At 39.5% G+C, this 24543-nt stretch overlaps 1 protein-coding gene across 1 annotated transcript in view; it reads right to left on the bottom strand.

The window, feature by feature from the left end:
- Snd1 (staphylococcal nuclease and tudor domain containing 1) overlaps positions 1-24446 on the bottom strand; it is a 417500-nt gene extending 393054 nt beyond the window's left edge. Inside the window, exon 1 of the mRNA XM_076862188.2 lies at positions 24154-24446. Within this exon, the coding sequence (XP_076718303.2) occupies positions 24154-24231 (78 nt within the window). The 5' untranslated portion in view covers positions 24232-24446. The remainder of the gene's footprint in view (positions 1-24153) is intronic.
- Positions 24447-24543: the final 97 nt, after the last annotated feature.

Below are 24543 nucleotides of genomic sequence, written 5' to 3'. Positions count from 1 at the left end.
GAGGATAAAGTACTTGGCTTAAAACCAGGTCCAAAGACACAATAAATACAAGCTGACAGTTACTATAAGAAATAGCTCAAGGGCTTGGATATAGCTCAGGGGCAGAGCTCTTGCCCAGCATGCCCAAGGCCCTGGGTTCAATTCCCAGTACAGATAGAAGGAAGAAAGGATAAAATGGGGGGAAATAGCTCAAAGTGTGATGTGAAGCAAAGACTAGAAGAATATGTACCTCAGAAGATGGCCATTTCCTCTGGGGGTGAAAAAATAAGCATCAAAATCATGGAAATTCTCCCACCACTAAATCCAGTCAGAATTACTTAGGCATCCTGTAATCTAGTCCCATGATTTATCAGTTAAGATATCCACTCTCTAGGAAAGCAGACCTAAATGCCTGTCAGAATATCTTTATTAATAGTATTACGTATCGTCTCTTAGGTTTGTACTGTACTGAACTTCACACTTGACAAAATGTCTTGGCAAACACAGCTCAGACAGTGTGGCCAAGTGGAACAACAATGATGAGTTCTGGAAGACTTAGACAGTCTTACAAACTCAAGGGAACAGTACCCTGAATGTGTGATAGTCCCTCTTCTATAAATGAGAGTGTAACTACTGTCTTCTCTGGGCTGTTTATATTATTAAATGGGCTGTCTGACCACTAGAGTTTGAATATGGATTGTCTCCTCTGAAAACTAATGGGGAAATTTTATCCTCACTGTGAGGTATAAAGCAGATGAGGGGCTGGTGATATAGTTCAATGGTAGAACACACACTTAGCACCCATGAGGCCCTGAGTTCAGAGCCCCCCCGCCACCCAAAAGGTAAAATCTACAGAGCACAGAAACATAGCCCAACTAGGGTGCTTACAGGAGGGCCCTGGGGGGGGGGGGGGGGGCGAGAGAGGGGACGGGGAGGGGAAGCAGATAAAATCATCAGGTAGAAACCCATGACTGAATACTGGTGACTTTATAGAGGGAAAGACAAAAGCACAAATGCATGCACACAAAAGCACACAGCCCTCCCTAGTTATGGTTGCTTGATGCTCTGTGCCATCATCTCTGGATCTTGCCAGGCAAGAAGGCCAGAAAAAGACATAGCCCCCCAACCTTGGTCCAGAACCATAGCCAAAATAAACTTCTTTTTAATTTTCCCAATCTGTGGTATTATGTTATCAGCAATAGAAAATGGACTGATATACTACTATCTGAAGTCCAGTAGGTAATTCAATAAATGGTAAGGGGATGTTGGTCACTCGTTTCCTTTCCAACTCTCCATGCCTCTCCATCCTCAAAATGTTCTGAGGAAGCAGGGCAGAAATCTTTATTCTCATTTTACAGATGGGGAAACCACGGCACAGGAAGAATATGGCTCCAAGATAGAACACAGGTTTCCTTATTGCACATTCTAATAAACCCCAAAGACTTATAAACCCAAATATATGATGAGAACCATAAGCCAATACTGATGAGTTACATAAAAGACCACCACAAGACCTCTAGCTCAGTCCCTGCACAAAGAGAGCCTCTCCATGTAGGAACTGACCCCATCTCCTAGAAACCAGTATCAGCACCGCCTCTAGGACAATGGTCCTCTGCAGAGCCAGGTTTTTACAACCTCATGCTGAGCTCTGCTGTTGCCAAGGACCCAGGAGATCAAGGCATATTTACTTAGAAATAGGAGAGGAAAAACTCAGGAACAACTAATCATATGTAGCATGCATATGTGAAGTGCTACTTCAGAGAAATATACTCCAGTTGTCAGGAGAAAATGTTTCAAAATGGGCAAGTCATGTGTTACCTTACCAAAAGAAAAGCCAGTACACTGACTCCAGAAGATACAAAAGAATATCACTGCCAGAAAACTTTGACCCCTCTACCAATTGGTCAGGGTCAGATACTCAGACTTTTAAAGGTACAGAAAAATTACCACAGTGATCCAGGATCTTCATCCTTTATCCATGATTAAAGAAAAAAAAAAAAAAGCAATTTAAGTGTTATATAAACAAAGTGTAAAGAAAGACTACAGCATCAAACTAAAACCCATGGTGATATTACAGGTGTACCACTGCACCCAGATTTATTTATGTATCTATCTACTTTTATTTTTTTTTTTAGTTTGAGAGAGGGTTTCACTAAGTTGCCAAGGCTGTCCTCAAACCTACGATCCTCCTAACTCAGCCTCCCAAGCATTGCACCACTGTGCCCAGCTAGGCAGCCTTTGTTCACCTTTCACTACCAAGTGGCCAAAAAAAGCCCTAGCTGGGGGTATAACTCAGTGGGAGACCACAAGCTTAGTATGCATAAGGCCCTGGGTTTGATCTCTAGCAATGCAAAAAAAGGAGGAAAAAAAAACTTTTAAATAGCCCTAAGCCTTTCCTCCTCTTGATCAGCATTGTCTGGTAGGGCACTGAGGTGCTGACAAGTCAACCAGCACCTGCCAGCAGGCCAATAAAAGCTGAGGATTCAACCAGTGAGAGCAGGAAATTGGCCACCTACAGGGGAACTAAGCAAATTAGACACTAAGGAAGATAAAAGTCAGGTTTCTCCCTGGTTAGAAAGGGGAGTAACAAATATAGAAAGGCTAGGGAATAAAATCCTGTTGGGTTGGAAATAAAGGTAAACATTAAAATTCAGACATGTGCAGGCTGGGATTGTGGCTCAGAGGTAGAGTGCTCACCTACCATGCATGAGGCACTGGATTTGATCCTCAGCACCACATTAAAAAATAAAATAAAAATATTGCATCTACTTATAACTAAAAGATATTTTAAAAAATATAGACATGTGGATGTGTGTCTATACGCCCATGTATTTCCTAGCTCCATCCACTAAGAGGGCTTAAAAACCTGATGCTCAGCCAGATGCAATGGTGCATACCTGTAATCCCTGCAACTCAGGCAGGAAGATGGCCAGTTCAAGGTCATCTGGGCAACTTTAGCAAAACATTGTCTCAAAATAAAAAACAGAAAGGGCTGCAGATATAGCTCAATGGTAAAGCAACCCTGGTTCAATCCCCAGTACTGAGGGGGAAAAACACTGATGGACAGATCTTGTCCTAAAAACTCTGCTGAAAAGAACAAAAGCTCCTTAAAGAAATAGCAAATTCCAGGTTTGAGTCAGAAAAAGCATATTATGTTGTGTCAAAAGTAAAAAATGTGCTTAAAGAATGATGAGGACAAAAAAAAAAAAAAACAATGAGGGCAAAAGATTGTGGAATGAAATAGACATCATTACCCTATAGACATCATTACCCTAGGCGCATATATGACTACACATATGGTGTGACGCTACATCGTGTACAACCACAGAGATGTAAAGCTGTGCTGCAATTGTGTACAATGAATCAAAATGCATTCTGCTGTCATATATACCCAATTAAAATAAATACATTTTAAAAATAATTAACTTAATCCTACATTCTACAGTAGATATTAAGATAACATATTATTAGAATATGTAAATCTTTAAAATGATTATAATAATGTACCTATGTCTTTTTTTCTGTTACATGATAGAATAAGCACTTCTATAGAAATAAAGTACAGTTAAATTTAAAGATCAAAGGGGATTGAAAGAAGACTTAGAACAAGTAAAAATCTAACTGGTCATTCTTTAGTCTTTTGCACAAAGACAATCTTCAATTAAAAACAGGCAAATCTTCACTGGTAGAATGCAAACCAGTGGTTGCAAAGGCTAGAGGTGTCTGGAAAAATGAGGAGTGACAGCTTTTGGAAGCAACGAAGATGTGACTAATTAGGATGATGGTTGCACAATTCTAAATATATTAAAAAACAGAATTATACTATTTACATGAATGAACCACATGAATATAAATTATATCTTAATAAAGTATTATAAAAAAATAAAAAAAGAATGATGAGGACATATCAAAATGATAAAGAAGCCAGCTTAAAAGAACTTTCACTGGCCAAAATTGGGACAACTTGAAAATAAAAATAATAATAATGGATTATAATCTATTAAATGAATAAATGTGTAAGAGAAAATTCTACATTATAATAAAACAACAACTAATGGATGTAGAATCAACAATACAATTAGAAAATCATTATTTGGTAGTATTCACATTAACAACTCAGGCAAGAATCATCAACAGTGCTAAAATTGGATAAGTATTTGATAAAGATCAAACATTAGCATAATCTCAAAATATCTTCTTATAGTCAAGCACAGAGGTACATGCCTATAATCTCAGCAACTGGAGAGGCAGAGGCAGGAGAACCTTAAGTTTGAGGCCAGTGTCACCAATTCAGTGAGTCCCTGTCTCAAAAAATAGGTTAAGTGGGGATTAGGGATGTAGTTCAGTGGTAAAGCACCCTGGATTCACTCCTCAATACTCCCGCAAAAAAAAAAAAAATCATACACACACACACACACGTTTCACAAAGTACTAATTACACGTTAGTTAATTACATGTTAATTAAGTATTAAGTATGTATTAATTATCAAATAATTAATGTAAAAATATTTATTACTAATTATATAAAATACTTGTAGGCTAAACTTACATTGAAGAAACCTGCCTGATACCATCTTAAACAAGTAATTACATTATCTGTATCAGTAGTAATGGGACTATCAATGCAATGTGCCTCAGAGAATACAATTCACTAAAGAGAACACAGCATTATTTATGATATTCCTGGCAAAATGCATAACTTTAATCACGAGAAAGCAAGGCAAACCAATGCTTAGGGACATTCTATGAACTGGTCTTAGAAAATATCAACAATGTAAAAATGAGGAACCACTGCTAACTGAAGGAAACAAGAGACATGACAAGTAGCAGGTGGATCACCAGGGTCCAATCCAAGTGATCCTACACAGGGCACTGTTAAGAAGTCTGTAAGTTGGAGGACAGTATTCTATCCATATTAATTTCTAATCTTTATAGTTACACTGTGGTCATGTGGAAGTGTTTCCTTCTTGTTGTTGTTGTTTTAATATTTTTTTAGTTGTAGATGGACATAATACCTTTATTTTATTTACTTATTTTTATGTGGTACTAAGTATCGAACCCAGTGACTCACATGTATTAGGTAAGTGCTGTACCACTGAGCTAAATCCCAGCCCTGTATCCTTGTTTTTAAGACAACACTTAGAGGCAGGAACAGTGGCACACATCTGTAATCCCAGCAAGCTGGGAGGCTGAGGCAGGAGGATCACAAGTTGAAGGCCAGTCTCAGCAACTTAGTGAGACTCTCAGCAATTTAGTAAGACCCTGTCTCAAAATAAAAAGGGCTAGGGATGTAGTTCAGTGGTAATGTGTTTCTGGTTCAACCCCCAGAACAACAACAACAAAAACTTAGAAATATTAAAAGGTAATGGGTTATCATATCTGAACATTACTCTCAAATAAGTCTGGAAAAATTACAGTAAAGAGATTATATTTGCAAATTTGCCTACTCAATATAATTTATTTGTAACTTCCATATCAACATCTCAGCACATTTACTGTCATTCAAAGGCATGCACATGCAGAGTAGCAAAAATATGAATTGTCAGGTGTCCTGTCCCAGCAGACAACAAAGCAATGCTCTCCTTTCTTGTTTCAACTCTAACACAATAAGCAAGTGTTCCTTTCATGGTCTATTTAGTTACATGTTTTTTTGCATCTTGGAGCTTTTTGTTACTTTCATTGTTTAAAATGGCCCTCAAAAAAATAAAAAATAAAAGAAAGAAAATGGCCCTCAAGTGTAATCCTGACATGCTGTCTAATATTACTAAGTGCAAAAAAAGCTGTTATGATACACCTTACAAGAAAAAAATGCATGAGTTAGATATGTAAAAGCTTCATTTAGGCACAAATTATAGTGCTATTGACTGAAAGTTCAATGTTAAGATGTCAACATTATACATTAAATAAGATGGCTTTAAATAGGAGAACTCAGAGAACAAGGTTATGTATTAATTGGTTGGTGAAAATGTCACCAGACGTCCAAAGGATCCTAATCCTGTATTGCCCCTGGCAGCAATGGTTCAATATTCACTAATTCAGTGTTTGCAACTTAATAGAACATTAAATATTGTGAATGATGACTGTATGTAACAAACAGAGAGGATGATAAACCAACTGGGGCAAAGGAGTTATCTGTACCATTCTCCCAACTGTTATCAATATTTGAAAACATTTCAAAATCTAAAAAATATTTTTTAAAAACAACTTTTTAGATGTTAAACATACTACAGGCTATTTTAGAGCCTCAATGATAAAACACATCACTAGAACTAGATCTCATTGGTGATTCTGTAACTGTCCATTTTCCCTACCCTTTCCCTCCTTCTTCACACATACACAACTTCTAAGACATAGAATGCATACCACAGCTCTGTTGCATGACTCACATATTTCACTGTAATCCTTTCATTACTTCATTTTCTTCCAAATGAAATGTCAGAAACTTTCACAGAATTCAAACCTTCTCCAAGTGCACTATTCAAGACTAACACCTCCAAAAATACTTTTAGGTTTTAAGGGAGATGCCAATTCCTTCCTATGCCAGTTATCTGGTGGGTATTTTTTTAATCACATATAAATTATAGAAATGTGGTAGAATTAGGTTTTATAGACAGGTATTGGTGGTACATGCCCATAATCCCAGCTACCTGTGAGGTTGAGGCAGGAGGATCACATGTTGGAGGTCATCATGAAAAATAAAAAAGGCTAGGATGTAGCTTTGTGGTAAAGCACCCTAGGTTCAATCCCCAGTACCATAAAAGAAAAGAAAGTGAGAGGGAAATAATTAGGTTTTATATTTAAATATCAGAAACCCTTAGCCAGTGCATGACTGTAATCCCAGCAACTCAGGAGGTTGAGGCAAGAGGATTGCAAATTCTAGGCTAACCTCAGCAACTTAGCAAGTCCCTAAGTAACTCCTATCTTAAAGTAAAAAGGGACTGGGAATATAGCACAGTAGTAAAGAACCCCTGAGTTCAGTCCCCAGTACAAAAAAAAAAAAAATGAACACCCTTAATGTCTCCAGTTTTTGAGAAAGTGAGCAAGTTTAGAATTACAATTATTGAGAAGTTTTTGTAAGAGGTAAGAACAACATTCAATGTCTGGGTTTAAGTGAAGATCTGCAATCTTGGCTGCAATCTTTTAACCCCTGAGAGTCACTTTCTTTACAATCAGGAAGGAATCAGATTATCAAGAACAATCCCAGAGTCCTCTGCTCTAATTTAGAAACAAAAGAAAAAGATGTTTTGAGAAATACCAAGAGAAATTCTCTCGATTACACAATAATTGGGTTTTTCTTTTCTTTTCTCCTAAGATTTCTTCTCTGCCCATCTTTGAGCCTTTGGCCTTTTCCACACCAGAGGCTGTCCAGATCAAAGTACAAGGGCAGTATAGAAATATTTTCATGTGGAGGGATCAGGAAGCACCTCTACTGCTAAGTAAGTACAATTTCAAAGCATGGAACAGTTAATTTATATCATTGCAGTTACCATGGCCACAGACATCAGTTGAACCCCATCATCTTTCAACAGAAACAAAATTTGAAAGGCATAACAGAAAGCTTCTGAAGTAAATTACAGACCAGAGATCACCTGATAGTTTGTTAGAAATGTAGACTTCACACTCCATCTAGATCAAGTAACTTAGAACCTGCATTTTAAAAAGTTCCCCAGGTGACTTGCATGCACATAAAGTTTGAGAAGTATGCTCCATTAATTCCCTGCCTCTACTACCCAACTACCCGGCTCAGAAACCTATGTTCTCCAGAAAATTCAGTTTAAACTTTGTTTTGGTAAAGAGTCTTTCCAAATCCACAGACCAGGTGAACTTGCCCTGGTACTCTACACTTCTCTTCTCTCCCCACAGAACCCATCACAATATGAAATCATGGTATAAGCCTGTTTTGCATCAGGCTTCTCTTGGCTGGAAGCTCTATAAGGGTAAAGAACTATTCACCATGGCAGGCCCAGAACAGGACTAGAAACCAAGTATTTTCTTTTTTAATAAGTGAATGGTGGGCTGGGGTTATGGCTCAGAGGTAGAGTGCTCACCTAGCATGTGTGAAGCCCTGGGTTCGATCCTCAGCACCACATAAAAATAAATAAATAAAATGAAGGTACAACTACAACTAAAAAATAAATATTTAAAAAAAATAAGTGAATGGTCCTACTGTGTCTCAATTACAGTGTTAGATTCTGGAGCAAGAGGACAAAATCAATTAAGATATGGACCTTGTTCTTAGGCAGTTCACAGCTTAGAGGACTTTGTGCAAACTAACCATGAGCCAAGTCCCTAAGAACATGGGCTACATTCACAGCTGCTTTTCTTATTTCTCTGCCAAATGATAACAGGTAGCCCAACTGTTCTCCAAGGCCCTCTGCTCCCACTGCATGAAGGGCAGGCCAAGAATGTCTTTGGCAACTGCTCCTCATTTGGATCCTTCATTTCCAGGTTACCTTGCCCAACCTTCTCTCTCTGCCTAATACAACTCCAACTTTCTTTAGCATCACTTCATTCTCCCCTAGGAAGTTCATGTTATTTCTGGCAACATTCTCTATAGCCTCTTTCCTCATCGGTTCTCTTATTATGAGATGTCGAATTTCCCTTGTTACCTCCTCCAAAAATTGTCTTGTCTAACTCATTTCTAACCACTCAATTGGTTATTTCCTGTGAGCTGTCAAGCCTACTTTATTCTCAACAGAAACCACTCAAATCTATATCCCTGGCCAATTTGGAGAATCTCCTAATTAACTGTTCAATATTCAATTGTCTTCCTACTTTCCTCAGTCCCTTCTCATATCTCCCAAAGGATACTTGGTGATTGAGCAAATGCTATTCTCTTTTCTCAGATTATATTCCCCATGATTCTTATATTCATTCTTGATTAATAAAGAACAATCTCTCAGCAGATTTACTTCCCAAGCCTATATCAAAAAACCATGGTCACAAAAACATCTAAATACTGAAACTGATAGCAATGAGGTGGTAATATTGCTTCCTTATACCTCTGGACATGCAGTTCAGAGAAATGGAAGTTGATGGACTAAGAATACAATGTGATGTGGAGGAAGGTGCTCAGCAGAAAATGTGCAAATAAGCTTAGGCCACTATTTCACCAGAACAGTCTGATAGGCTCAAAATCCATCATGCCTCTCCACAGTTAACAGGGAGAAACCAGCTATGGCCTACTATAGCTGCTGCCATGTCTTCTTTCTCCTCCTCACAGCATTGTCATCATTGCATCCTGGGCAAAATGCACTGTATAAAACATCAAATCATAATCAAATGATTAAAAAGGAAACAGGGGACCGTTATACCAGATACAGCTAAATGAAAACATACCAGATGTGCCAGGTACAGTGGTGCACACCTGTAATCTCAGGGAGAGGTGGCTGAGGCAAGAGGAGTTCAAAGCCAGCCTCAGTAAGATCCTAAGCAACTCAGCAAGATCCTGTCTTTAAAAATTATATAAAAATGTGGGGATGTGGCTCAATGGTTAAACTTCCCTGGGTTCAATCTCCAGTACCAAAAAAAAAAAACACCACAGAGATCTTAATTATCAAAAGAAATGAAAAATGACTGCATTTACCATTCCTCAGGTTTGTTTCTATAAAGTCATGTGCATTTTTTTCTCAAAATTCTAGTACAGCAATAGAGGCACTAAATACTGAGCATAATACTCAATATTATTCATAGTGAATCATCTATAAAGAACGTCTAATATTTACTTTGGTTTATAAGCAGGATCAATAATAGAACCTGAGTTAGTAAGTCAACTTCTAAGTTACCCATGAAAAGCATTAATTTTTCCATTTTCTTTCCAAGCATGTTTGGAAACTTCCTATTTGAAATGCTGATAGTCAATTTTAGATGTCAAAATAAAGTACAAATCACAAATCGACCATAAACATTTCAGAGTCTTTTATTACTGCATTAACATACCATCTCAAGATTCTTCTTACACTTAAAATCCTAGAGAGACTATAATAAAGGAATAAAAGCTGAAGTCCCTAGTCATCTAACGCAGCTGGTAATTAGAAAGAGAACTGCTCATTCCTTCCCACTGGGATGGGGCTCTCTAAGCCCAGGCCATTCTCCATCATAAGGCGTACATCTGCATACTTTCTTGAGACATTAAAAAGTGCACACTTCCTCAAGAAATTAAACAGAAGGCTATGTGACCACCATTTAGAACCTGCTTATGATCATCTGCAGTGCAAGTACTGCCCATAAAAGTCTGTGCATTCAGGTTGGGTTTGTAGCTCAGTGGCAGAACAGTTGCCTCACATGTGTGAGGCACTAGGTTCAATCCTCAGCACCACATAAAAATTTTAAAAAAGAAAGAAAAGAAAAAAAGACTGTGCATCTATTTTTTTTTTTTTTTGGAGGGCGGGGGGTGGTGGTACCAGGGATTGAACCCAGGAGCACTCAACCACTGAGCCACATCCCCAGCCCTTTTTTGTATTTTATTTAGAGACAAGATCTCACTGAGTTGCTTAGCACCTTGCTTTTGCTGAGGCTGGCTTTGAACTCACGATCCTCCTGCCTCAGCCTCCCAAACCACTGGGATTACAAATGTGCACCACTGCATGGGGCTTGTGCACCCATTTTTATTAGAATGTCCACAATATTCTATTTACTCTTTTACTAAAAACCAGCTCTGTGATTCCCTTTTTTTGGAGATTTCCTCAAATGTATAAAAGTTAATTAAGTTCTTGAACATATAAAGCTTAGAAATTTTAAACGAAAGTTTATGGATGGCTCCAACTCCTAGGACATCATTACTATGTTTTGTGTTATGCCATCGACCACTTTCTCAGATAACCTGAGTCTATTATCTGTTTGCATTGCCTTTCAGTTTCTTAAGAGAGGTACTTTCATTAAGAGCACTGATAAGGGACTGCCTAAGAATCAAGTGGAAACCAAGCAGTCCAGGCTAGCAGTCCTTCACTGCCTGGAAGACAATGGAAAGTTATTCCTCCAGAGCCAGGATGATGATGACTAATACAAGGGCAGGGCAGCCTTATGAGCAGGGCCAGTGCCCTGCAGAGAGCCCACAGGAGGTCTCAGGAGATTCTAAAGCTCTCACCAGAGAGGAGTTTAATAAGATAACTCAGCTTTTAAGTAATAGAGGCAGCCTCCTGGCCTCTGGGCTGTGAAAGGGCTCACCTGCCAAGAGCAATAACACAGGTAATTACTGCACACAGAATAATAGATCTCAGCGGGATTCCAGGACCCAGGTACTAGCCTCCTTCCTACCTTACAATACACACAGGGAGGAATATAATGCACTACTTTTCTCATTAAGACCTGGGACAGTCTCCTAATGGGTAAGCAGATAAATTTCACTTGGCACAATGATTCGGTTTTGGGTTGTTGCCAAAAATAAAAATGTTCCTGGTATTAAGCAGTATAAGACAATGAATGTCCCCTCTTCTGGAAAACAATTCATAAGGTTGAAAAGTTCACTAAGATCGCATTAGTGTATTCCAGAGACTGGAAACAAAAACTCTGAAGCTCATTTATTTTTCCTTTCTCTATTACACACTTCCAGCTGCCCTCAGGCTCTAGGCAAGTCGCCTTAACTTTGTACACCCAGTCCAGGTTGCTTGTCCAGTATTCCTGCCAGTATTTCATCAGTTTACCTGCCTTTTTTCTTATCCATTTTTTTCCTCTGCTCTGTCAAGACATCTGTCACTTGTACCATCTTCCTAGGAAAGTTATTTTTAAAGAAACTGATCTAAAAATATCACATCTGCTTTTTTCAACCCACCCATTCTTCTTTTTTTTTTTTCTTTTTTGGTACTAGGGATTGAACTCAGGGACATGCAACCACTGAATCACATCCTCACCCCTATTTTGTATTTTATTTTAGAGAGAGTGTCTCACTGAGTTGCTTAGCACCTTGCTTTTGCTGAGGCTGGCTTTGAACTAGCAATCCTCCTGCCTCAGCCTCCCGAGCAGCTGGAATTACCTGTCTGCCAGTCCAACCCAACCACTCTCTAAAAAGTTCCTCTTTCCAGTACAAAACTATTTGTCTCCAATTATCAGCCCAAAGCTTTACCCAGAACCGAACACTGAGTCTGAAGCCCCAAGCCTGGACTACTTGCCCCTCTCCCTTTTGGCCATGAGACCTCCTCTAAGGCCATGCCAGGAGACTTAGATTGGTCGCTGGGAGCTCTTTCTTCCCTATCTAACTGTTGTTACTAACCCCAATCTGTTATGCCTCTTATTTTGCCCAAACCAGTTCCATTTTCTTCCCCATCGATCTTAGGGACTGTATGAAAACACCGGATGACTGACATCCATCTAATAGTTACCAAACATAAAGTGCCAGACACAGTACTAGGTACCGTACATGCATTCTCCCATCAAATTTGCAACAACTCTATGAGAAGAGCCCTATTAGTTACATTTTACAGGTGAAGCTGGTAAAATTACTCACCCGAGGTTACACAGCTAGTCATTAGTGAAGCTAACGGTTTAAACCACAGCTAGAATGTAAGTTTATTTCTGCCGCAAGACACAAAATTTATGTTTCCTTTTTTTTTAATTTTGAGAAGGTGTACCAGGGATTAAACCCAGGGACACTTGGCCACTGAGCCACATCCCCAGTCCTATTTTGTATTTTATTTAGAGACAGGGTTTCACTGAATTGCTTATGGCCTCGCTTTTGCTAAGGCTGGCTTTGAACTCCCAATCCTCCTGGCCTCAGTCTCCCAAGTCGCTTGGATTACAGGGATGTGCCACTACACCCAGCTAAAGTACCTTTTAAAATTAAATTTAAAAAATAGGGGGCTGGGGATGTGGCTCAAGTGGTAGCGCGCTCGCCTGGCATGCGTGCGGCCCGGGTTCGATCCTCAGCACCACATACAAACAAAGATGTTGTGTCTGCCGATAACTAAAAAATAAAATATTAAAATTCTCTCTCTCTCTCTCTCTCTCTCTCTCTCTCTCTCTCTCTCCTATCTTAAAAAAAAGTTTAAAAAAAATAGTCAATTATCAAAATTATTTTTAAACATTTAATAAAAATAGTCTGATATTCTAGAACCACAGCAGGTGTATACACACAACTGACGCCTGGGAAACTTTACAGAAACCAATAATACTAAAACCAGGATGAACACTTCCCAATCCTAAATTCTGTAGAACAGATTCCCTGCCTAAAAATGACAGTATTCCCATGGCACCATGGTCTCTATCACCTACCACCCTAAAGAGAAAGCTAATTGTTTTTCTTCTTCACTCACACCAACACTTCTGACACCAAATGCATAGGGATTTCCCACACCAAGCAATTCTCCAGTTCTCTATAAACACCCCCTAGGCGTTCTACAATTCAATTCTGACACCATCTACTTGGAGTTTGTATCCAACCCCACCTGGCAGTTAAGTCTGGCTCCAGTTCAGATGACCACTTGCTTACAGGCCTATCTTCTGACTGACCCACTATAAACTAGGGTTCTCACCACTCTCTTTTCACGTTGGGTAATTTGCTAAAACAAATCGCAAAATTATGAAAAACAGTTTACTCAGTAAGTTACTGAGTTTTTAAAAAAAGATACGACTCAGGAATCACCAAATGGAAAAGCACATAAAGTAAAATGTGGGGGAAGGGGTGCAGGCTTCCATGTCCTCCCTGGAACACTCTCCCTACACCTCCTGAAACCCTCCAAATCCCTAAACATCACTTAAGTGGATGGGAAGGTGGGGTCATCCCCTACAGAGACATAGTTGATTCAATCATTGGCAATAGAGCTTGAACTCTAGAGCCTCTTTTCAGCCTTCTCCCCTCCCACTAGGCTGAGAGGGTGGGGCTGAAACACTCAACCTTCTGAAAACCAGACCTTCATCCTTGCTGTTCACAAAGTCAGTCATTAACATAAACTCAGGTGTGGTAGCAAGTGGCTAGTTATGACTATCAAAAAATAATTTTTTATCTTTTTTTATTTTTAATCAGTAATGGGATTTGAATCCAGGGCTCTGCAAGCGCTTTACAACTGAGATACATCCCAGACAACTTTTACCTTTGACACTCTCAACACTTTAGAAATTACAAGGGTTTTAGGGGCTCAGTACTAGGAAGACCAAATATTTCTTACATCACCATGTCACACACCTCTATTGTCTTATTCAAGTGGGAAAAAAAGAGGAAGAAATACACTCCTGACAGTAGGAAAAAGTCAAATCCCTACTGGGATTTTGCCTCTCACCTCTACTTGTCATCTGTCATTTAGGTAGTCACAAATTTTCCTTGTCACTGAGCTCTCTAGAACCCAGTGAAAGAAGGGCAAGACCCATTTTGGTCAGATATTTGCATCACGGTAACCAAAATACCCAACAATAACAACTTAGAGGAGTGAAAGTTTAATTGGGGCTCAATTGCAGAGGTCTTGGCCCAAAGACTGCTAACTCCACTGATCTGGGTCTAAGGTAAAGTGGCATATCATAGAGGAAGGGCCCAGTGGAGGAATGCTGCTCAGCTCATGGTGGGGGTCAGGAAGCAGAGGTGGGTAAAAGGCAGCAGGGAAGAACAACCCCTTCCAAGGCATGCCCCAGTGACTACTTCCTCCAGCCATGCCTCACCTGCCTACAGTTACCACTACAATCCATTCAAACTAGGATCTCACAATCCAGTCATTTCACCTCTGAGCATCTCTGCATTCATTGGATCATTGTGGGAGGTACCTCATATACAAACCATAACAGCTCCAAAGGGCCCACTTGAAGCCAGGTACAATGGTGCATACATATTATCCCAGTTATCTGGAGGCTGAGACAGGAGAATCAAATTTAAGGACAGCCTAGGCAACTTGCAAGACCCTGTTTCAAAATAAAATTTTGCTGGGATATAGCACAATGACAGAATGCTTGCATAGTAGTTGTAAGTGCAATCCTCAGTATGAGAATGGAGGTTGGGGATTTTTTTCCACATAGGCACTAAGATAAAACACTTGGGGGGTCTTCAAGCAACTAAGAAGTAGTTAGTAGTTACTGGGTCCCACATGCTCACCCTTGCACTGCCTAGAAGAGACAATGTGGCTTTTAAGAATCTGGAATATAAAACTACCACACATAAAAAATAAATGAATTGGTAATGCAATGTTAAGATAAACTTATGATGACACCTATAAGACATAAACATTTAAAGTATAACCCAAGCACTACCCAAAACAGTGAGTATTTTAAAAAAAAGGTACCCAAGGCTGTATCTTTAGGAACCTATCTTAAGAGAAATGCTAGCACAAGAGAGAACAGAAGTGTATAAAATAAAGTTCCGTGAAGCAGTGCCTAGAATAGTACAAAGCTAAAATCAACAAACATCAATAGCAACAGTTAATTTTAATACATTCAAGCTACGGAACACCACTTAGCCATTAAAAAAAGATTGCCAGAAAGAGAATATGGTCCCATTTCAATTTCTTAAAAAAGAGAATGAGTGTCTGCATGAAAGATTTTGGAAGTAAACATACTATCAACATTTTCTTAGGGGAATGAAAATGAAAGAAAAATGACTTGGCAACTTGGTAAGGCTGTCTCAAAATAAAAAATAAAAAGGGCTGGGAATGTTGCTTGGTGGTAAGCACCCCTGGGTTCAATCCCCAGTACTACAAAAGAAAAATAAATAAAAACAACTGAGAAGTAAAGAGGGCAAAGGGAGAAAAATTTTTGTATTTAACTTCAAAATACTTCTATACTGTTTTAAAAGCAAGTATAAAATTTAAATATAAAAATAACTTAATTATTAAATTATTAATACTGAATGGTGTCCACGAGAACATTTTGAAGGAATTCCAGGATGAAATGGAAAACTGTTGAACAAAATGAGGAAAGGCTACCAAGGAAAACTGCAAACATGACCCCTAATGAGAAGAACTTCATAAATCTTATAAGAAAATTTTATACCCATGTTAGATAAGCTTGTGGAATAAAAAGTAAAGCCTAAGACCACCAAGCAGAATATTCTGGGTTTTACTACTATTATTAAGAATGAGGCTTATAAATAAGAAACAGGATCTAAATATACAATTGAGGCAAAAGGCCCAAGTATCAGACTCTAGGATTCAAAGAACAGAAAGTAAGGAGCTTAGAATCTTCATATTTGCAAATGACACTAAAGACTTCCATTGCAATATTGTGCCAGGTTATCGGTGCCAAATTATAGGAAGATCTTGGGAATCTATGCAAATACAAGGAAAAGTGGCAGATGAGTGTTAAAACAAGCATATGGCCTAAATCAGGCACATAAAACAACAACTTCTCAGCTGTCAGTTATGACCCAGGAATAGGATCTCACATTCACTGTAAATGGACCCTGAGGACTTGAGCCCAATATCAAGCTACAGATTAAAAGCAATGCAAAATGTCCTGGGAACCATCAAGACAAAAGCCAAAAAAGAAGAGGGAAACCACAGAATTCTATCCTCAGAAAATTCTCGTGCACTAGCCCAAACACATTTCATTTATCATTAGTGTTGTGCCCCTTTAACTACATATAGTAAAGGAGCTAAATAAGATCAACAGGTCTCAAATGCCAGCTCCACATCAATTCCAACTGACTCTTGCAATAGCCTAGAAGTGGCTTTTCTAAAAGTACAGATTCCCATGACACTCCACAGATTCTAAAACAATGCTTCTGAAAGATCCTCCAGGAGGTCCCAATGCAATCCTATTTAGGAAATCACTGGGATTCTTTCACTGGCTCCATATATACTTCCAGAAAGGATTTAAGATGGCTTACTATGAAAAATAAGCTCAAAAGGAAAGAAACCATGTGAAAATACCAAGAACTGAATAAGATGGGCTAAGGATGAAGCTCAGTGCTAGAATTCTTGCCTACACTTAGCACTGGGAAAAAAAAGATTAAGATGATACTTGCACATAAAATGGAAATCAAAAGATCTGGAAAATGAAAAAAATCTGTCCTCCAAGCAAGAACAGTGCTTGGAGTGCCTCGATTGAGAGCTGGGCAACAGAAAACGCTACCCATAAGCTAGACACCCTGTTAAGTTCCCTCCTCAACCTCACCTTCTCAAGTCAAGGCCTGATGTGCCAGGAATGTCAAGGTGTTCTGAAATGGAGGTGAGACTGGGTGAATAAAATCCCCTAGGCATCATGTTCCTCTGGGTCATAAGCAATCACTCACGTAAGTTTATTTTGATTACTGAAAAGAAGCCAGAATCTTCCTTACTTCTATTTACCCCCGACCCTCCAAACAGTCCTTTAGTCTAATTCATATTCTAGTCCTCTGGCCTTCTACACAAGAAAACCATATTTCAACTAATCCAATTTCTCAGGAAAAAAAAAAAAAAAGACAATGGGAACGGAGAGTAAAGCATAGAGCATGCTTTACGCAAGATAAGCAGCAATTCAGAGTCAAGCCTACCATAAGGTAAGAGATTTCTGAGATTTGTTTCAGCATGCCTAAAAGAAATGTAATACAGGTTTTTTTTTTAATAATCACAGCCTATGGGACTGAAAGATGCTCAGAGACAATGAGTAGAGTCACCTCGTTTTAGAGAAAAGTTGTTCCAAGTGAAATACCTTACCCAACCCATTATCCAGATGGAGAACAACAGTACCCAGGTCACAGCTTGTGTCCCCTGACTCCTAGGCCAATGCTCTCTCCTCTATGACATGCTACTTCCCAGGGACAATGTTAATAAAGCAGATTTATTAACTTTAAGCACAAGTTACAGAAACCTCTTTAATCCTTCCTATTATTCGTAAGGTTGGTATTATAGGATCATGCCAAGCACTTCCTAGACACACACACACACAAAAATTAAAAACTAAAAAAACTTTAAAGCATTCAAAATTTGTTGAGGCACAGAGAGAAGATAGCCATTCATCATAAGCATATATAAATGGAAAAAAGTACCAATCACAGTTATATTTATATCACAAACCTCAGGTATCTCACAAATGGATTCTGAAAATGACGTGGAAATTTTTTATATTTTCCTGTAAGTTGCTTAACTTCCTAACTTTAAAAAAAAATGCCAACTGAAACTAACTGTTCATTTTTCTTAAACATTAGAGATAAGTGAGAAAAAACATAACATTAATTTATCATATTGAGTCTCACTGAAAGTAAGTGAAATCCCACAACACTCCATCTGCATCAAACACTCACAACCTGTGATTCCGCATCAGTTTCTGCTGTAAAAACAAAAGGCATATGTCAGTCTCCCAAGAGAGGAAGCTGCAAAAACTGAGTGTATATCCATCACTAGCAATAAAAGAAAACACTCCATAAAAACAGTGAAAAGTGAAGTCCCTTTATTTTGTTCCCTTCTCCTGGCAAGGCACAGAATTTCTTATGATATTTAACTATGCTCTTCTTGAAGAATGAAATACTTTCAAAGACTAGACCCCATACGCTCTAGCACAACCCACTAGAATCACATCTGTCAGCCAGATAGCTAGCCACACTGAGAAATGAGTATACAATAAACTGTACAGTACAACTGTACTCCTTACCTGAATTCAAAAACCTGATCAATTATCTCCTTTGAACTTACAACTGAAAACTAAAATTCTCACTTGCTGCCCAACTTACCCTCCAAATAAACTGACACAGTCTTTACTAAATCATCTGCCCACTAATTACCAGCAGGGGTCACTGGCCTCAAAAGACATGCCCCAGGCCAATGAGCCATGTTGCACATGAGCCGATTCCCTCCTGACCACTGATTTGAGCTCTGGAGCATGCTACTTTGCTTTTCAATGACGCTGACATCTCAAAGTTTGCTAGGCTAAAAAGTACTAGCAAAAAGTAACAGAGCAGCATTAAATTCCATGTACTAACAAAATGCTCATAGAAATACAAACACAGACAAGGTCTAGACACTATTAACTCTTACCTGCTCCTGGCATTTACTTTTTCATCCATGTCCCCTTCATTGGAAGATAGTGACTTGGGAATACACAGGACTAACAAGAAATCAGAAAATCATGTTTTGGCCCAGTAAGAAACAAACATGGACTGAAGTTGTGGCTCAGAAGTATAGCACTCGCCTACCATGCTTGAGACACTGGGTTTGATTCTCAGCACCACATAAAAGTAAAGATATTATGTCCACCTATAACTAAAAAATAAATATTTAAAAAAAAAAGAAACAAATATGACTAAGAACAAGTTTTATTTTGTTTCTTTCTTACCTATCTCCCATTCTTTACATTTACTCAATGGACTGAACATCAGCTATGGATCTCACTGGGATACCAGAACAATGACCACCTCCACTGCCTTTTATCCTCTTATCATACTTAAACCTGTGTGTCACATAAGTCAGTTAAACCTATACCATTTGTAGGGTACTGAACTTGAAGAAATTAAAAAGCTACTACAAAAAATACTAAAGAACAATCATCAATGGAAACCTCTGGGGCTTGGCACTTGCTGTTTCCTCTGCCAGAAGCATACTTCCCTTTTGGCTGGTGTGCTCTTTGATGTCCATCAGGTCTCAGTGCAAATGCCATCTTCTGAGAGACTTCTTTCCTAAACACACTATCTAAAGGATCCACCCTCTCCCTCACTTGTGACCACCCTGTCCCAGTCCCCAATGTAAAATTACTCATACATGCATTGCCAATCTTTTTTCTCATTCACATATTTATTGTCAGACCCCTCTATGAGGCACAAGGAAACAAATCTGATGTACTTTTCTATTTTCTCCAATGCCCAGGGAGGTCTTGACAGGCAGCAGATGATCAATAAATATTTGTTCAGCAAAAAAAGGAAATGTGATTGTTTATCTTCTATTTCACTAGTTACTACACAGCACCACTACTTTTAGCATAACTAGAGCCAGATGGATGCTTCCTTTCCACACACACAAAAAAAAAAAGACAGAAAAACCTTTATAATACAGTAATAACTAAAAGTGTTCCCTTACTTACAATCCTGATTGAAAGCAACCACACTTACATGTTAGGAAATGGGCAGTTTTAAGTCTATAGGGAAAAGCCTTTCATCCTATTATACTTCTTTGCAAATGGCCCTTCTAAAATATTGTGTTATTCAGCTACCTTATCTTTGAGTGGTAAATAAGAGTAATAGGAAAAGTTTTTTGCTTTCCCACCCTGCATATGCTAAGTGCTCAGAGAAAAGAGCAGATCAACAGATTACTCTGTTCCCACTCAACACATACTTCTTAGTTCAGAAACCAAAGAAACATTTAGTTATAAAGAACTAAATTATAGGAAGCATTTCTTGCAGGCTGTACACTGAAGAAATTTCCACTAAACTACTCAGCATGAAGTCTACATTTTGCTTTACAACAAATTGGCAGCCCAAGTCTATGGAAGGAAGGAGAAAATTATGACCACCTCCTCCTTTAAGTGTCCCTTTGCCTTAGTTACCCAGTGGGAATCCAAGTTCTTAGTATAACACCATGAACTGGCAGAGGGATTCTTTTCCCCTTCTGAGGCAATTAATGGGGAGGGGTTAAGTGTGAGGTAAAATAGGAACTGAAATTTGGCCTTGTCCTCCTTTTTGCCCTTCCACACCCTAAGCACAATAAAATACACCATTTCCATGGCTGTTTCTGATAAGCACAGAAGACCCAAGAACTGTCACCAATTCATTCTACTGTTTCAAAAGTCAGCCATGTGCTCCTACTTGAAGAAACATGCAAACATGACAATTAGAAGGGATAGTTAAAAGTAGAAAGACAAAGAAAAGTTTGCTTACTTAAAAAAAAAAAAAAAAAGTAAACCAGGGCTAGGGATATAGCTCCGTTGGTAGAGTGCTTGCCTTGCATGCAGAAGGCCCTGGGTTCAATCCCCAGCACCACCACCAAAAAAATAAAATAAAATAAAACAAACCAGGTCACAAAACCAGACAAAACAGCCATTTCAAAGTAGCTAAGTGGGTGACTGAATTTTACACCAAGTACTCCCAAAAATCTTCTCCCAATCTCATCTATATAACATCTACTGACAATATTCTGTTGCAGCTAAAGAATGTCTATCAAATTATTCAAATAAACCCAGAATTGGAATCTTTCAGGGTTTTGAGAAAATAAGATCTGACTTGACAAAGACATTTACTTATTCAAATTATATTTTCACCCACACACTTGCTAGTTTCATCCCAACTCAGAAAACATAAATCCATCTTCAGCCTTTCCATTATCCTCACTGACTTTCTCAGTAACAAGACATCTCCAAAATGCTTGTGCAGACTTACCACTCACTTCCTCTTTAAAAACATTCTAAAACCAACTCAGTCCCTTCACCCCCACTCCCTACAGCAGACACAGTCGCGACTGTCACCATCATTTTTAAAAACAACCAGTGAAAGATTTTTTTCAACTTGGTTCCCAAGTTAATTCTTCAACCTTAAAAAATAGCCAGGATTCACTGGATGACAAGGCAGAGACCAGAAGAAATTTGCACCTTCCACAGCCCTACAACACTTTCTTTTACCAAAAATGAGGAAGGACTATTCATCTTCACTGCAGCAAACCTCAACCCTAGACCATTTCACACCCTCAACTTAGTCTGAGTTCACAGGAATCCAAGGGCACACACATCTCATTAATCATTGTTCCAAATTCTGCCCTCTCCCAAAAGCAGGGTCTCCTGTTTTACTATTCATTCAACTATTTTCTTCTCACTTTCCTATCACTGAAATCCATCTTCCTTTGCAGAGTTCTTACAAAGCAGTTCCTAGTACCACTGGAAACAATTACTCTCCTGGAAAATACAACTTTGCTTAACAGAAGAGCTTCACACAGAGCAATTTGCCAGTGGTCAATTTTTCATTCCAAACAAGGCTTCTAAGTTTGGCACAAATCTGCCTGTAGCTCCCTCTCCTAATCACTGCCTATTACTCACCCACCCATCGCAGCAGTGTGGTCAAAGTGTGCAGTGAAATCTACGAATGGCACAAACTGCTCAAAACATTGAATTTTTGACGGGCACGGTGGTGCACGACTGTAATCCCAGCGGCTCAGCTCCAGGAGGCTGAGGCAGGAGGAAGCCAGCCTCAGTAACTTAGCAAGACCCTAAGCAACTTAGCAAAACCCTGTCTCAAAATAAAAAATAAAAAGAGCTGGGGATGTGGCTCAGTGGTTAAGCACCCCTGGGTTCAATCCCTGGTACAAAAAAAAAAAAAAATCACTGAATTTTAAAATGCCACATTCCAGACTCTGCACAACACTCCTATGCATACAAAGACCATAAGCACCAAATGAAGTCACTTACCATAATAGCAGCTCCTGGACAAGACAAAGAATAACATCTAATCTTTCTTCAACTCAATTACAGTCAGCTTCACTTTCCTGCAATTTGCGGTCATGCATCACTGACCCCACCCTTCATGTTATAAAATAGTACCCTGGAGTACTGGAGTCAAGAGGCCTCACAGCAAGATGTTTAGAGCTTGTGCTCTGGCAGACTGGCCTGGATTCAGGTTCAAGTCTGAGCTCTGCCTTTTAATACCAATAAGAAAGTGCATGTCCTTGGATAGACTTTTTTTCCTAAACCCCAGATTAAACATCTATAAAATGTAACGAACAACCCTATGGATTTGTTGTTAGGTGTTTTAAATGAGATAATATGTGCAAAACATCTAGCATAACACATGACAATTGATTACTGATTTTAGTACCCACAGGAGTAATTTGTAAACAGGTATGGTCACCTCACAGAATCCAGATGCCCTGGAAGCCTCCAGCATTGGTGGAAGCAAAAATATTTTCAGCCTCATTCTACTTCCATCACACAAAAGAGGGAACTTTAAGAAAAATTTGGGCATTAACAAGGAGAAAACTCAAAAATCCACCCTAGGCTGACAATTCCAACACCAGACAGTGAAAAGATGCTTTGTTCCTATGATAAAGAGAAAATCAGTATAAATGAAAAAGTTAATGAAACAGGAAACACTTTAAGATAATCCTTTCATGGGTCAGGTCAAAATTTCAAAAAGAACACGTAGACCTTAGAAATGCTCTTCTCATTCAATTTCTGATAAATTCTGACTATTACACATAAAGAGAAAAGGTAATATTGAATATTCCATGAATCTCAGCTGGCAACAGATACCTAAGAAATTAATGCATGAAAATTAAGGGGTGGGGAGAATCTTGAAATCAAATTTACACACACACACACACACACACACACAAGCTGTAGAACACTACAATAGCAAAAACTGTGGAAACCTGGGAGAAATTGTCATAAAGGAGCTTTGCCATTCCTGATGGAAAAGTCAAGAATTGCAGTCTAAAATGAAATCTAAAGGTTTACCGTCATTGCAACCAGACAACCTGATACCCCAAGAAATGTCAGGTTCCAAAATTTGGGAGGGCTAAGAAGAGGACAACTGAGGGGGGCCAATGATAAAGCAGATCTACAATACAAAATTATCATGGAACTAGAGATGAACCTAGTTCATCATCATGCAAGGTTAAGTCAAAATTCAAGAATACAGAAAGCAAAGGCATATAAAAGCAGGCAGAACTTAGTGTTAAAAGCCTGTACTAGGAATCAGAACACCTGGATGTTTTTCCTGGCTCCAACCCTTGCCATGTGCACTTAGGCAAATCACTTGCCCTCTTTAAACTTGTCTCTTATACTTAAGGGATGGGGAGATAATGATCATTAAGATTCCAACTGCTTAAAAATTTAAGAGTCAAAGGACACAATGATCAGGAACTCCCAGGCCTACAGACTAGAGGATCACAGAGTGAGAAAAGTTGGAGTATGTAACTGAGTGTCGGTGGAAACGGAAAAGCTTCATAATGGCCAAGTACTCCTAGGGTTCCAGGAAAGAGAGGATATCAGGATCTTGAAAAACTGCAAACTGCTCAGCATATGTCAAAATGGACCGAAAGAGGGGAATGGGAGGACAAATATCAACGAACTATCTCCGTTAATAAATCAATAATCGATCTGTCCTGGTAGAGAGCCAGGAGATCCGAAAGCTGCGACCACTAAAATCGCTGTGACCCCTGATGCGGGAGTATCCAGAAAGCAAAGACCAAGCGGAGCTCATGTTGGGTTCTGTCTAGTGAGGGGATTCGGAGGATGGGCGGAAAGTGAGAAAGGGGACAGAGGAAAGGGAATCTGGAGACCATGCAGGCTGGCAGGAAGGAGAAAAGGAGTCAATGTCTGACTCCCGATCGAAGGCGGCAGAGGGGTCCAGGTCCGGGGCCCCGCTCTCACCATCTTGACGATGCCCCGCTGCACGGTGGGGACCGCGGGTCCCCCGGAGGAGCCGCCGCTCTGTGCGGAGGAGGCCATGTGTGGAGCTGGCAAGGTAAGCGAGTGGAGCGGCCGGCCGGACTGGAGATGTCAGTGTGGGTGTCGGCTTTGGGTGAGAGGTCGCCAAAAAGAGAGGCAGGCGAGCGACCAGCTGCGAGCGATAAACTAGACCGACGCGCTGGGCGCTCACTGGAGCAGCAGCGGGACTAGGAGCAAAAGAGGAGACGCGATCTCCGCCGCCGCCACACGTTCTACTCGCCGCGCAAGCGTGCCAGAGCGCCACCGCCCTCTGGCCAATTAGAATCCTAAGCCCGCCGGACCTAGAGCCAATAGGCACCCTGCTTACGGAGC

Source organism: Callospermophilus lateralis, chromosome 1, assembly GCF_048772815.1.
Source record: "Callospermophilus lateralis isolate mCalLat2 chromosome 1, mCalLat2.hap1, whole genome shotgun sequence".
NCBI lineage: Eukaryota > Metazoa > Chordata > Mammalia > Rodentia > Sciuridae > Callospermophilus > Callospermophilus lateralis.
The sequence above is the reverse complement of the archived record's forward strand: the minus strand, read 5'-3'. Positions and strand labels throughout refer to the sequence as shown.